Here is a 13,665-nt window from a genome sequence, read left to right on the forward strand (position 1 = left end):
AGCCCATTTCCATTTTAATTCTTTCACTCTCTTGATGATATCGTATACTTTCATTTGTTCTCCAATCCATGTGCAGGTCCTTCTATCTTGTCTTGTGATGCCGAGCTTATACCTTTCCATGGCTCTTTGCACCACTCGTAGCTTTTTTATCGATCGTGAGGTTGGTGTCCATGTTTTGCTAGCATATGTTAGAACAGGTAACACACACTGATCGAGCATGGTGGGTCTTGTAATATATGTCATTGAACTCAACATGATTTAATGCCAGTGGTGGGATTCAAATATGTGAACATCCGGTTCTCTGTGTGGATGCCGCTTCTGGAAGTCCATTCTGGGCCTGGGCAACAAAAAATTAGCTACCGGTTCTGCTGAATCCCACCATTGCTTACTGCTAAGAATACATGTGGGATCACAGATGGTGGATTTGTTATTTATATAGACTTTGAGTTGGGGATTTTTTTCAAGTCACCACATGGCCACGAAGCTCACTGCATGATTTTGGCCAGATACTCAGCCCAATCTGTCTTGTTTTTAGGATGATACCATAACAGAAAAATCCATTGTAAGCTATGTTGAGAAAAGGTGGGGTATAAATACAACAAAAAAATACGTTTTACTATTTCACTACTCTCTATCTGGATTCTCTTGGATTTAGTCTTTATCTTTAAAAAAAATATTTCTTACAGCAAGAGCTACTCACATTTTAGGACAATTAGACATTGACAGAAATTGACAGTAAATAATATTAGTGAAATTATTAATGAATCGTATTTTGAGCAAAGCAGATACAGCTGCTGATCCCTTTGGTAGAAAATAATTTCCTAGCTGGAGATTAATGGCCTATTAATTCTTACTCTTGCAACTGATCTAATGTGATAATGGCCATGCAACTGATTATAAGAATTTTTTTTATGAAAGTCTCACCATTTTTTAAAACATAGTCTGCACTTGAAGGTTCTCTCCCAGTTTGCACAGAAGCAGCCTCTTCATTAATGAAACGCAGGCAAGAGACATCCCAGGAAATTCAGTTCACTGCCAGGAGTTCGATCTTGACTGGTTCAAGGTTGTCTTAGACTTCCATCCTTCTGAGGTTGGTAAAATGAGGACCCATATTGTTGGGGGCAATATGCTGACTCTGTACACCACTTAGAGAGGGCTGTAAAGCACTCTGAAGCGGTATATAAGTCTAAGTGCTATTGCTATCTTTTACAATCCCCGATAAACTCTATTAATGCTTCAACTTCACTATCAACACTTGTATAATTATAAGCATTGCCTACACACATACAGAAACACCTATATTTTTCTTATTTTCCAGATGTAGAATGTGAAACACCTCCAGTCTAGTCTCTAAGGCTCTGGTCAAAGATAAGCAACTTTTATCCATCTTCCCTTTGTTACATTTTGCTCACAACAAACCTCTTTCCAACCTCTCAACCATTCTAGGGCAATATTTATCCTAAGATCTCTGGGTTAGCTTGCAAACTATCAATGTAAACTATTGAATGCCAAGTGATTATTTGATTGCTCTATATAGCATAGCCCGCACAGTATTTAATACATTTTGTGGGTAGATTATTATAGACTTCTTGAAAGCAGAAGCTTGATTATAATTTTGGTGTGGAGTTCTGACTGATTTGCTATTCGCTTTATACTAATATGTGATATAGTTAATTATTAAAACAGAATATTATTTAGGGAAAATGTATAGTACCTTTGAAACAAGATGCTATAGGTCATAAAGGAAATTGAAATCTTGCCTATGAAATTTGTTGACAGGGAATAATTAATCTTGAAATTTAGCAAGCAAAAATACTTTTCTATTAAAATCTTCAATAAAGAAAAATAGCTAATGCTTGAAATGATAGATTGCAATTGAAAATGAAGATATGAAGCCACACTATCTGTTCATCTACCCTCAATGAATGATGAGCAAGAAAGATTATACAGTAGAAGCAGAAATCTTACCAAGGGTTATTTAGTCCATGTGTAAGTTTTCAGCCAATGGTATTGCATTGTTATCTAATAATCTTTGATTAGATTACATTTTGTTCAGCCTCCAAAGAGAGTTGATCTGAATTCTGAGACATTCCAGAATTTTCTGGGGACAATCCTCAGCACTGAATCTGGAGGTCCAATTGTCCAATTAGCATTGAATAATTGCTCAAGCTGGTTGTTCAAATTGTTGATCCTCTATTGATTAACAGGTATGTTTTTATTCCATTGCGTTTGACTCTTCATGACTTTATGGACCACAGCATCCCAGCCCTCCCCCTTTCTTCCACTGTCTCCTGGAGTTTGCCCAAATTCGTGCTCATTGCATTGATGACATTATCTAACCATCTCATCATCTGCAATCCCCTTCTCCTTTGGCCTTCAATCTTTCCCAACATCAGGGCCTTTTCCAGTCTTTTCTTCTCGTTTCATGGCCAAAGTATTTGAGCGTCAACTTCAGTGTCTGTCCTTCCAAATAATGCACAAGAGAGATGAGGGGAACAGCAGCCCATGGATGAGAACATTCCATGCCAACTGCTTCTAAAGCTGCAGGATTCTCTCTCTGATAAAATCAGCGGACTTATCAGTAGTCAAGATTCCTGCCTCAGACAATATTGAAAGAAGACAAATGGAAAAAGTAACTAGTGGCTTTAAAAATCCAGGAAGACTTTAAATGGATGCCCTTCATAAGGAAGGAGGATATACCAAGTAGAAACACAAGATTCTTAGTTAGAATACCTTAATTAGCAAGACAATTAGCAAATTGATTAGCAAAAATCATTATTTTTTCCCAGATGCAGATTTACAGTATAAAGCAGCTCCAAACCTCTATTGGTGTGCAGGCTTTGATACAACATATGTGTGCACTATTCTATTTTTAACCCTACTTACTGTATGTCCTAATTCAAGAAATCAGTTTGATGAGTCGAAACTGGGACACCGTGAGTTTTAGTTCTGCTTTAGGCACAAAGCCAGCGGGGTGACTTTGAGCCAGTCACTTTCTTTCAGCCCTAGAAAGGAGCCAATGGGAAACTACCTCTGAAACCTTGCCAGGAAAACTGCAGGGAGTTGCCAGAAGTGCAACCTACTCAAAATCATACACAAAGTCTTAATTCTAGAGTTGAGGAAAGACTTGGCAAAAATTCTTTTCTCTTTCTCAAGATCACCCACTAAACTTTTCTGTCTCAAAATTAATAGTCTATCTTCAACAACCACTTGTTGAAGCCAACTGTTCCAAACTTCCAGTTCCTCCCCTAGATTCTGCCTAATATTTTAAAGACTTCCCTGTGGATGCCTGTTCATCCCCAAAGCTTTGCCTTTTTGTCATGTGAGACTAACTTTCTTATGAGAATCTAGACTAAGATCTACTCTCAGCTTCTTGTTAATGGCAAAGCCAGAACACACTATGTTGAAGTGGGAAAATTTGGCTATGGATGACCTAGCAGGCACCACAGGAATGTCACAAAAGGGGAAAAAAATCAGCTTGCAAAGGCTTTGCTTCTAATGACAAAATATCTTCAACATTGATAGAGGCGTAGTAAGGTGTATGAGACTTTTCAGTGACCAAAAACAGTGACCATTCCTGAAGACGCTTTGGAATGGAGGAAGTCAAATCATGCATCCCTTCTTCAAATTTCATTTTTTTTTTCACATCAGGTGTAGACCAAGGAAGCATATACTGTGAACTTTAAGCTGAGTTGAAAAGTTTGGGAATATCTTTTATCATAAGTTTTCTCCCCCCGTTCCACCCTTCCATCTATGTTTCTGCTTTTATTACATCTTGGAAATAAGCCCGCTATTGCACACCAAGTCAAATGAAAAAACAAAAACATCAATTCTAGTTACAGAAAGTTTGCTTTCTTTTGTGCCTCGTCAGCATTTTTCTGCTGAAACAAATGTATGATGAATTCATAGCAGTATCCAGGATCAAGAGTAAGCATTATGAGACAGTACAGAACTAAGTAGATAAGGGTATATGAAAAACCTCATCACTTCTTCAGTATATACAAATAATTTCTAATTAAAGTCTGCCCTCTGGCGGGATAGGGAAAAACTGGCAAAACTCCACAATACTGTACAAATATGAAAGTAAATATAAATTAAGCTTTTTTTTAAAGGGGGGGAGATGTGATGCAATTTAGTATCATATTCATTTTGACTCACTCCTAAATGGTCTTAGTTGAAATGACAACTGTTCCTTTGTACATCTCTTCACAGGCCTCAGTGCATGTATGGAGAACTAGTTAATAGAATATATTCAGAGTAACACATTTACAAGGGACCTAGTAAACCACAGAGGCAATCCCCAAAAAGTCTGACTGGAAATAAAATTGCCTGCGAGCAACCCTTTGAGCAGGGGTAGGCAACCTTGGCTTTTTTATGATTCGTGGACTTCAACTCCCAGAATTCCTGAGCCAGCATGGCTCAGCTTGGAAACCTCCCCCTTTTCCCTCAGCATGTCTGGCTCAGGAATTCTGGGAGTTGAAGTCCACGAGTCATAAAAGAGCCAAGGTTGCCTACCCCTGACTTTGAGGATGTAGCTATAAAATGTGGCTGTATTATTTCATCAAGGGTCTGATTTTATTTTGACTTAGAATGGGGCAAGAAAACTGAATAAGAAGGAAAAAGCGTACCATTGAGAAGGCTCAAATAAAAACAAAAACTATTTCTACCCAGAAAAATCTTATCATTCACTCCCTTCCCAAAGCTTTGCCGGGGCCCTACCCTGTTGTTTTTCCAAAAGGCCTTTAAAAGTGTGATTTTGTCAGCAGGCCTGGAGGGACCACAAATGGAGATGAAGCTGATCAAGTGGCTGATTTGATTGTGCTGTTGCTGCCATGAGAGTTGGATGTGGTTTTTTTTTTAATAGTTTTTTTTGGTATGGTGGATTTTTAAAATCTTAATAATACATAAATAAAAAATAAACTATGAATTAATTTGGAAGTGGATCCAGAAACGATCCTCAACGTATGACCGCAATTAAGCCCAGAATTTCGGTGGCTAAGCAAGACAGTTGTTAAGTGAACTTTGTCCCATTTTATGACCTTCCCTACCACGGTTGTTAAGTGAATCACTGCAGTTGCTAAGTTAGTAATACGGTCATTAAGTGAATCTGGCTTTCTCATTGACTTTGCTCATCAGGAGCTCGCCAAAGGTGATTACGTGACCCTGGGACACGGCAACCGTCATAATTATAAGCCAGTTGTCACGCATCCGAATTTTGATCACGTGATCACAGGAGATGCTGCAATGGTCATAAGTGTGAAAAAACATTCATAACTCACTTTTTTCAATGCTGTTGTATCACAAAATGAGCTGTTGTACCTGTGCTATCAGGAATTAACTCTGGTATACGCCCTGCACAAGAAAAAAATGGGAGGTTAGTGAGAATTGCACTGTTTTTTACAAAATGTACAACGGGGACACTAGAAGAGAAGGGACACTTCTATTTTGATTCGACCTCTTATTACCTCGAGATTCTTACAGCGATATCAAGCTCTTTTCAGATTATCTTATTTTGAAGTGCTTTAGTTCCTGTAATACTAGAAAACCAGAATAATAATTTACAACTGTCACTGCTGGAAAGCTGCTTACTTTAATCATGTTTGAGTTGGATACAGTGGAAAAGCTTTCCAAAATTTGTTTTCTGTACTTTGCCCTTCTTATTAAAACTATTGTTAAATGAGAAACATTAGCAAAACAAATGATTTATCTTAGAACTGGTTTGCAAAGATAATTACTGTAGTACAATACCATACAGATAATCCCCAATTTACAACTCTTTATTCAGCAACGGTTTGAAGTCGCGACGGCCCTGAATGTACATTTTATTATTTATGTAATTGCAACTTTCTCACCACGAGGTGGCGCATGAAGCTCATCTAATGGGAGAATATGGACCTCACTAGTGAATGCTTTTATTGTCCATATATTTGAAAATTTATAGTCCAACTCCTTGGCCTTGCCTAGGGAGATGGCTAATGCTACATTGAGAAAATATTAAAAAACAGATGGTACAGACTATTCCAAATCTGCTCCAACTTCTAGAGATTTTATTTATAGTTTTAATTGTCAGAAATAAAGAACAAACAGGAAAAGATATGCTTGCTGATTCAGATAGAGTTATGTTTGCATAGCTGTAGCAGTATGCAGAGAGCCAGTTTGATCTAATGCTGGGTTTTCCAATCTTGGCAACTTTAAGATACGTGGATTTCAACTCCCAGAATTCGCCAGCCAGAAGCCCACGTGTCTTAAAGTCGCCAAGATCGGGAAACCCTAGTTTAGTGGTCTAGTGGTTAGGGTGCTGGAATAGGAATTAGGAGACCTAAATTCTAGTCCTGCTTGATATGAAAACCAAGTGGGTGACTGTGGGCTACTCAGTTCCTCTGAGCTGTGGGGAGTCAAAACTAACACAGACGCGCACACAAACACAGATGGCTAGACTGCATCTCTGCACAGATGGCTGTAAATACAAGAGTAAAATCTACATTCTACATTTTGAAGAGCCCATTTAGGGAGAGAGATGGTTTTTGACCCCGTTTTGCCAGTCATGAAAAAGAGGGAATAGGGATCTAAATTCACTTTGTTCTTCTTTCATTCTTCCTGTACATAGGAGTGACAGCAACGTCATATGTTTAAATGCAGCATTCTGCAACAACGTCTATAAATGGGAAGCTGTGGGGCAGGCAAGATGGTTGTTTGGCAGCACCATCGAAGTCCTGGCCCTTTTCTATACGCAATGTGATCACATAGGTACACAAAAAGATATCGCTTCAAGTGTACTGCCGTGACATCCATCCTGATTTTTATTTTATTTTTTTACTTTCTGCCACCACCATCCAGGATGTTGCTAGCAGTATAGTTCTCTGCCTGTAGGTCTCCACATCCTGGTCTCCTATATCTGTTATCATTGGACATACTGGTCAGGATTGCCAAGAGTTCGACAATATCTCGAAATCCCCAAGCCCTCTACCTCAACTCTATCTCATCACCTGGATGGGTTTTTCTGCAGGACACAGAGCACCAAAGGGAAGGACAAGAAACAATGGTTGGAAGCTGATCAAGGAGAGAAGCAACCTGGAATTAAGGAGAAACTTCCTGATAGTGAGGACAATCAACCAGTGGAAGAGCTTGCCCCCAGAAATCGTGGGCACTCCATCACTGGAAATTTTTAAAAAGAGACTGGACAATTATCTGACTGAGATGGTATAGGACCACCTACTTGATCAGGGGGCTGGGCTAGAAGACCTCCAAGGTCCCTTCCAGCTTCTATTCTATTCTATTCTATTCTATTCTATTCTATTCTATTCTATTCTATTCTATTCTATTCTATTCTATTCTATTTTCTCCAGTGGAGAATGTCATTCAGAATCAAAACGATATTAAGCAATTGCAGAGGAAATTTTCCTGGTTTGCAAGCTTAGCATTTGATAAGAGATTCCATGTTTGGTTATCTTGAGGATAGTGAAGTTTGTGTTATTATGCGTAGAGAAAAGAGGGAATGACCTTGAAGAACAACAAGAAGAACGTCTACCAAGACAATGGTCAGATAAAAGGTGTCTGAACCCAGTTCAAGAAAGTGAAACTTGAGAAAACTTGTCAGACTGGCTGTCAGAAATCTCTTCAATGTCTATTTTCGGAGTTCTGCCATTCTAGGGGAAGGGGAAAGGTTTTTCTTCACTGGGAGGGGGCTTGTGGCTGTGCTTCCTCTACTTTGTTCTTCCTCAACTTTGATGTATCTCTTTGGGTGTGAAAAGGGAGAATGGAATGTGCCAGGGGCCATTTGCCTTATCTCCAGTCCGTTGCGAGATCCGGTGAAGCGCCTGAGAACCGTCCCTTATCAGCTCCGGTTCCCATAACAACTTCGCACCTGTAGATCGGCTGGACGCGAACTGGACAGTTGGACTCAGGGGTGGGTTTTCGTGAAATGAAAGTTTTAGTGTAGCAATTCACGCAGGAAAACTTTAGATCTTGCTTTGCTCTCTTGCTGTGGCTATCTCTCAATAAAAGTTCCTTTCGAAACAATGCCTGTTTCAAGAGTTCTGCTGTCTTGGGAGGAGTAGTTGAGGCAGGACCTTATACTGGCCCTCCTCTAGCTCTCATGAAAATAAAATGAGGGAGGGGGAAGCACCTTCAGAAATGCATGATTCTGTTATAGCATTTACAATAAAAGTAGTCCTGATGTACATAGCTTTGGTTTTTAGAGTCTGATTTACTTTGATACTATATGACCTGGCCAAAACAAGATTCTAAGCCAGAGAGCTAACGACATTGGGCCCTTAAGCTATATATGGCTCTTGGACTAATTTCAAACTTCCTGTGTAAAAAGATCAGCTCTCTCACGAAGTCCTCTTCACCTGTGTTTTGGAAGAGAATGTCCAAAAGAAAGAAAGAGAGGTGTCAGGAAAATAAATACCCCTACTCGCATTGGCTTCTTTACCTTGCTCACTGCTTATTTAAGCTTTAGCCACCATGTACAGTATTTCTTAGATTGTTTTGGCAAAATGTTTGCACACCCTCTATACTGAGAGTAGTAAAGAATCATAGAACTCTTTAAATGAAGGTGTTTTGTAAGTTATAGAACATAAACTGTAGGGCTAATATTAAAAATATACAACAAGGAACTATAGGTAGTTTTTGTTTAGTGACTGCTTGGTTTAGCATCTGTTGTAATGATGATGAAAAAGTAACTTTACAATCAAGCCTCTCCTTTATGCAGGCCTGTAAAATGAAAGATTAATTTTATCAGAAAACCGATATCCTATTCCTTATTTATTTTTAAAAACTGTGCCAATATCCAGACATAAATTACCTATAATAATTTAGAAATGTACCATGTTGCTAAATAAATTGGTGATCCAGGGACATATTAACAGAAGGCTTTAATTTGTTTTTATATAAAGAAATTTGATGTAAATGAACCCTCATTACTTCTTTCTTTGGCGGGCTCTTTTTAAAATTTCACAAGGCTAATGCTGCACGCAAAACTCTAGAGAGAAAAGTATCAAAGGACACGCAGTTCAGTTGGATAATTGGTCTGATCAGCTACACCAGAATTGGTGTAAAAGCAGTTTATACCTTTTCAAAAAGTTGTGGAATCTTCACTCTTGACGATATTTGAAGAAGGTTGGAAGTTTTTAAAAGTTGAATGATATCACTGGTATCCTGTTTAAAGTTTGGGAAAAACAGAACGTATCAACTAAATAGAAAATCACTACTCAGATGCACCACTTAAATTATTCTTGAGACTACAGGGTTTTTTCCCTTGAAACTAAGGTTTTTGAAGCTGTGTTGCTGTACATAACTAGCCTTTCATCAAACAGCCTACTAAATTGTAATCTAATTTTGGATTATCTTGAGGAGTCAACCCAATCACTGTGGTTTAGAAGTTGTGAAAACCCAGTCAATTATGGCATATTCAATAAGCCATGGTTAAGGAGACCATCACTTAGGATAACGTATGAATCTAGGTAAAGTCTTTTGCTGCAATTCTCATGAATGTATGCTATTTTGGGTTCAATAGCTAAGTTTGAGCAGATACCTAAAACTCATCACCAATAATACTTCTGGTTCATTTGGGCTGTACTAGGGATTTTCATTGTGTATTTTCTCTTATCTAGTGGCTTTTTTGACATGATGATAATCATGGCAGAGTGGCCCAATAGGTAAGAATTGTGTATAAATTCTTTAGTGCAAACAGCAAAATTTAAAGGCTATCAGGGTTCTGTCTAAAGATAACACAAGTTATAGTCTGATATAATTCAAAAATCTAGATTGAGAAAATCTAGAAATCTATATCTGAATTCTTCTAAGAGCCAATGCATATGTTCAGCACTCAAAACATGTTTGTATGCACATTTCCCCCAAAAAATAATTATTTATAATTATAAATAATTATAATTTATAATTATAACTTTGTTGTAATTCAGAATTATTCCATTAAAAAAATAATAATTAAACTTTTAAAGATTCTACCAAGAAAGTGAATCAGCTATTTTAGTACACATTAGGGTTGGCTTGGAAGTATGTATTAATCAAACCAGAATCTTAAAGCTGTGTAGATATTCAGACAGTTTATTTAGCAAGATTATTTTTATGGCCAGAAAAATGAAGTAGAGCATCATATTGTTACATAAATTTTAATCCAGGCTAATCTAGAGTTCTCCAGATGTAGTGGACAAGATAAAGAATTCCTGGAGTTGAGCTGGATTCTTGCTTTCTCTCAAGATACAACCAAGCCCTTTTCTTATACAGAAACTGAATGTGCTTTTTTCTAACATGACTTTTGATTTCCCCACAGCCCCGATTCCCTAGTGTTAGCCAAAAGCAGTTTTTTTTTTTTTTTTATCATGGGATCGCTGTCTGCTGTGGCTATGTGGGAAGCCAGCAGGGAAGGTTTCAAATCATGATCTCACAACTGTGGGACACTACAACTATTGTGTTAGCAAGTTGCCAACCACCCAAGATTGTCATCATGTGATTGTGGAGTTGCTGGGACAGCTGCGACTTTGATAATCAGTTGTAACCACCATTCAATGCCCTTGTGACTTTGAATGGTTGCTGAACAGATGGTTGTTAGTCAAGGACTCCTTGTCCTTGTTGATGAACAAGTGTGCATAGTTTGCATGTGTTATTAAGTTCTGGTTGGACAACAATGGCAGATGTAGACCTGTGGAAGATCTGTCCTCCCAGATTTCAGGTTCTGTATCATCCATGAGACCAAGATCAGGGAGATGGATAGCTCCGGTAATTGATGAGACTCCATCAGTTGGGATAGCTTGTAAGTTCATGTCTTCCAGGGTGACCATGGACTTGCTGTAAATAATCACAGCTCCAACATACATGACCAGGTACACTTTGGATCTGTACTTTACTTTGGAGCAGATGAGATATGAATTGGATATGGAATACATTAATATTTATCTTTACTATGGTGAATATTCTTTATCAAACTGCACATCAGACATGTACTGTAGATCTTTGCATATGGAATCAACCACTTAAGACTGGTTAATCCAAAAATATCTGGATGAATTCTAGAAGACAGTTGACTTCTGGACTAAGGAAGCAGCTAGGTACTAAACAAAATTGCTCTTGCAAGACCTTTCCCAATCATTCATCCTAAGTAGCTCCATGGTTCACCAAGGATCTAAGGGAGATGAAACAATCACAAAGGAATTAGTAGGATCAGGCACTAGTATAACTTGTTTGAGCTTATACAGTGACAGTCTGAGTAGCAACCTGTCAATTCTTCTCTTTATTGTATCTGCCAATCAATACTGGTAGCTCTACTCAAGGAACAGAGATATTTTGCCCAAAAGCATTCTGGATAAAGTTGCTTGTAACTACTGAGGTACAAGAGATTTTAGACAAAGACAGCAATGATGAACAAGGCAGGGCCTTGAACTCCATCTATGTGTTTGACCCATACCTTTCCAAGTCACAGGTAGTATTGACAGTATTGAAGTGTGTGAGCTATTGTTTCAATGGTTGCTGGCTTACATTGAGAAAGGTATTCATTATATGGAATCCTTACAGGGCTGAAGTTTGCTGGGCATTATGGTGTCCAGGATCAGAGCTCTTTGGAATTTTATGGTGGCTTCCAGAAGAGGAAATAGTGGACTGAAGACAACTCCATGAAATGTCACAAGGGTAATTTTTTTTGTCCACCCAAGGTTTCCATTTCAAGGTAAAGGAGACAGATTTGTAATGTCCAAAAAGCATTTTCTCTTTTCTCTGTTTAGTTTCTTTTTTCCTTCATCTGACACACTTTCCTTTTTTCTACTTCCCTTCCCAATGCAGCCTCAGCCCATCTCCAACGTGTGTTCTGCTGGAAGTTGAGAGAGGAGAATGGCTGTGTACTTATAGGTTTCTAGGAGAGAGAATAATTTTTGAGTGTGAGCAATACTACTTGGTATACAGGGGTCAATTATTTTTATAAATACATAATAGATTTGAATTAGTAATTATTAACATTATCACCCCAAAATTTGTGGAAATACGAAGTTTTGGAAGTGGTGTGTGTGTGTGTGTGTGTGTGTGTGTGTGTGTGTGTGTGTGTGTGTACCTGTCGAAATGCTGAAGTGTGTCAGTTGGACATATTTATTGGGTAGAAGAGAATCTCTCAAACTGGTTTCAGTTGGAGTTGGCAACATCTACCTTTTGGCATACCTCTTAATCCTGAAATCTTTCATTGCCTATTCTAGGCAAGTTTTTATTGTCATCTTTGATTTCTTTTCCTAAAGTAAAGGTAGAGGAGGGGAGTGAACAAAAGCAACAGAAAATAATATAGGTAGTCCTCAACTTACAATCATTCATTTAATGATTGTTCGAAGTTACAATAGCACTGAAAGAAGTGACTTATGACCAGTTTTCACACTTAACGACCATTGCAGCTTTCCCATTGCCACATGATCAAAATTCAGGCACGTGGCAACTGGCATGTATTTATGACGGTCCCAGAGTCATGTGATTACCATCTGTAACCTTCTCAACCAGCTTTCAACAAGCAATGCACGGAAATCCATATTTGCTAAACAACTTAACAAATCCACTTAACAAATGCAATGGTTCATTTAACAACAGTGGCAAACAAGGTCATAAACTGGGGCAAAACTCACTTAACAACTGCCTTGTTTAGCAATAGAAATTTTAGGCTCAATTCTGGCCGTAAGTCAAGGACTACCTGTAATGTGTTCCTAACAGCATATACTATTACTTTATAGGTATACATAAAGATAACCTCAAAATAAGTTATTTGGAGAATGTGTTTCTAAAATACAATTAAATACTTCATAGCCCATATCTGTTGAATAGATCTTAATATTTCTCCAACTATCATTGCTGATATTAACATCACACTTTTCTTTTTAGTAAAAATACAGTCTGAATCAAAAATAAATTAACGATTATTGATGATCAGGATTTTAAAAATGATACCAGATTAAAATTAATGATGTCAGAATGTTTATACTGATAATTACAAATCTATATTTATGAATGGGTATACAATACACAAAGAACATTTTTTTAAAAAACAAATCCTACTAGGAGTAGTTTTGTATTTTGTCAGATGAACTTGCCAGTTTATTTTGTTCTGTATCTATCACACACTTGTGAATCTATTTTGATTCTCTGAATTAATCTACATAAGTGAAGCAAACCCAGATGCTGTTGAATAGGATAGATCATCTATTTTTGTGCACCAGTCCCAGGAACAGGATCCCAGGGCCAAAGAAAACCCTCTTTTTAATAAAAAGTCAGTTTATTAGCTCCTCCTAGACTGCTCGTTTCATCAGACAACTGTATTCTTCTGCCAGCTTCTTTTGTTCATTTAGTTTTTCCAGCACTGCTTCCATTAAATACGAAGCAAAAGGAAACTGGAAGGGAGACAGAGTAAGAAAAATAATCAGTGAAGCCTATATATATTTTTCCAGCTAAAAAACATTTACTAAGTATCTTGAAGCCATTAGATTTCACTTAGTCCTGACAATGGTACTCGTGCCCAGGACAGTGCTTCCCTAAAATGGATCCCTCTGATTAGTGTGTGTAACTGTTCGTTATCATAAAAATGATAAAAGAGCAGAATAAAATGAAAAAAGATAAACGCCTTATTGAACAATTCATGGTTTACTGACCATGTTAATGATGTAATCTGCAAGACCAGCAGCT

The 13,665-nt window shown here is 37.8% G+C and overlaps 1 protein-coding gene across 3 annotated transcripts in view; it reads right to left on the minus strand.

Moving 5' to 3' along the window:
* Positions 1-13,055: 13,055 nt before the first annotated feature.
* Positions 13,056-13,665, minus strand: part of CNTLN (centlein) — a 189,423-nt gene continuing 188,813 nt past the window's right edge. For all 3 annotated transcript variants that reach the window (XM_039319412.1, XM_039319413.1, XM_039319411.1), the window contains one exon: positions 13,056-13,373. In XM_039319412.1, coding sequence (XP_039175346.1) covers positions 13,272-13,373 — 102 coding nt within the window. In that variant the 3' untranslated portion in view covers positions 13,056-13,271. The remainder of the gene's footprint in view (positions 13,374-13,665) is intronic.

Source organism: Crotalus tigris, unplaced genomic scaffold, assembly GCF_016545835.1.
Source record: "Crotalus tigris isolate CLP2741 ecotype Arizona unplaced genomic scaffold, ASM1654583v1 scf7180000023589.2044511, whole genome shotgun sequence".
Classification (NCBI taxonomy): domain Eukaryota; kingdom Metazoa; phylum Chordata; class Lepidosauria; order Squamata; family Viperidae; genus Crotalus; species Crotalus tigris.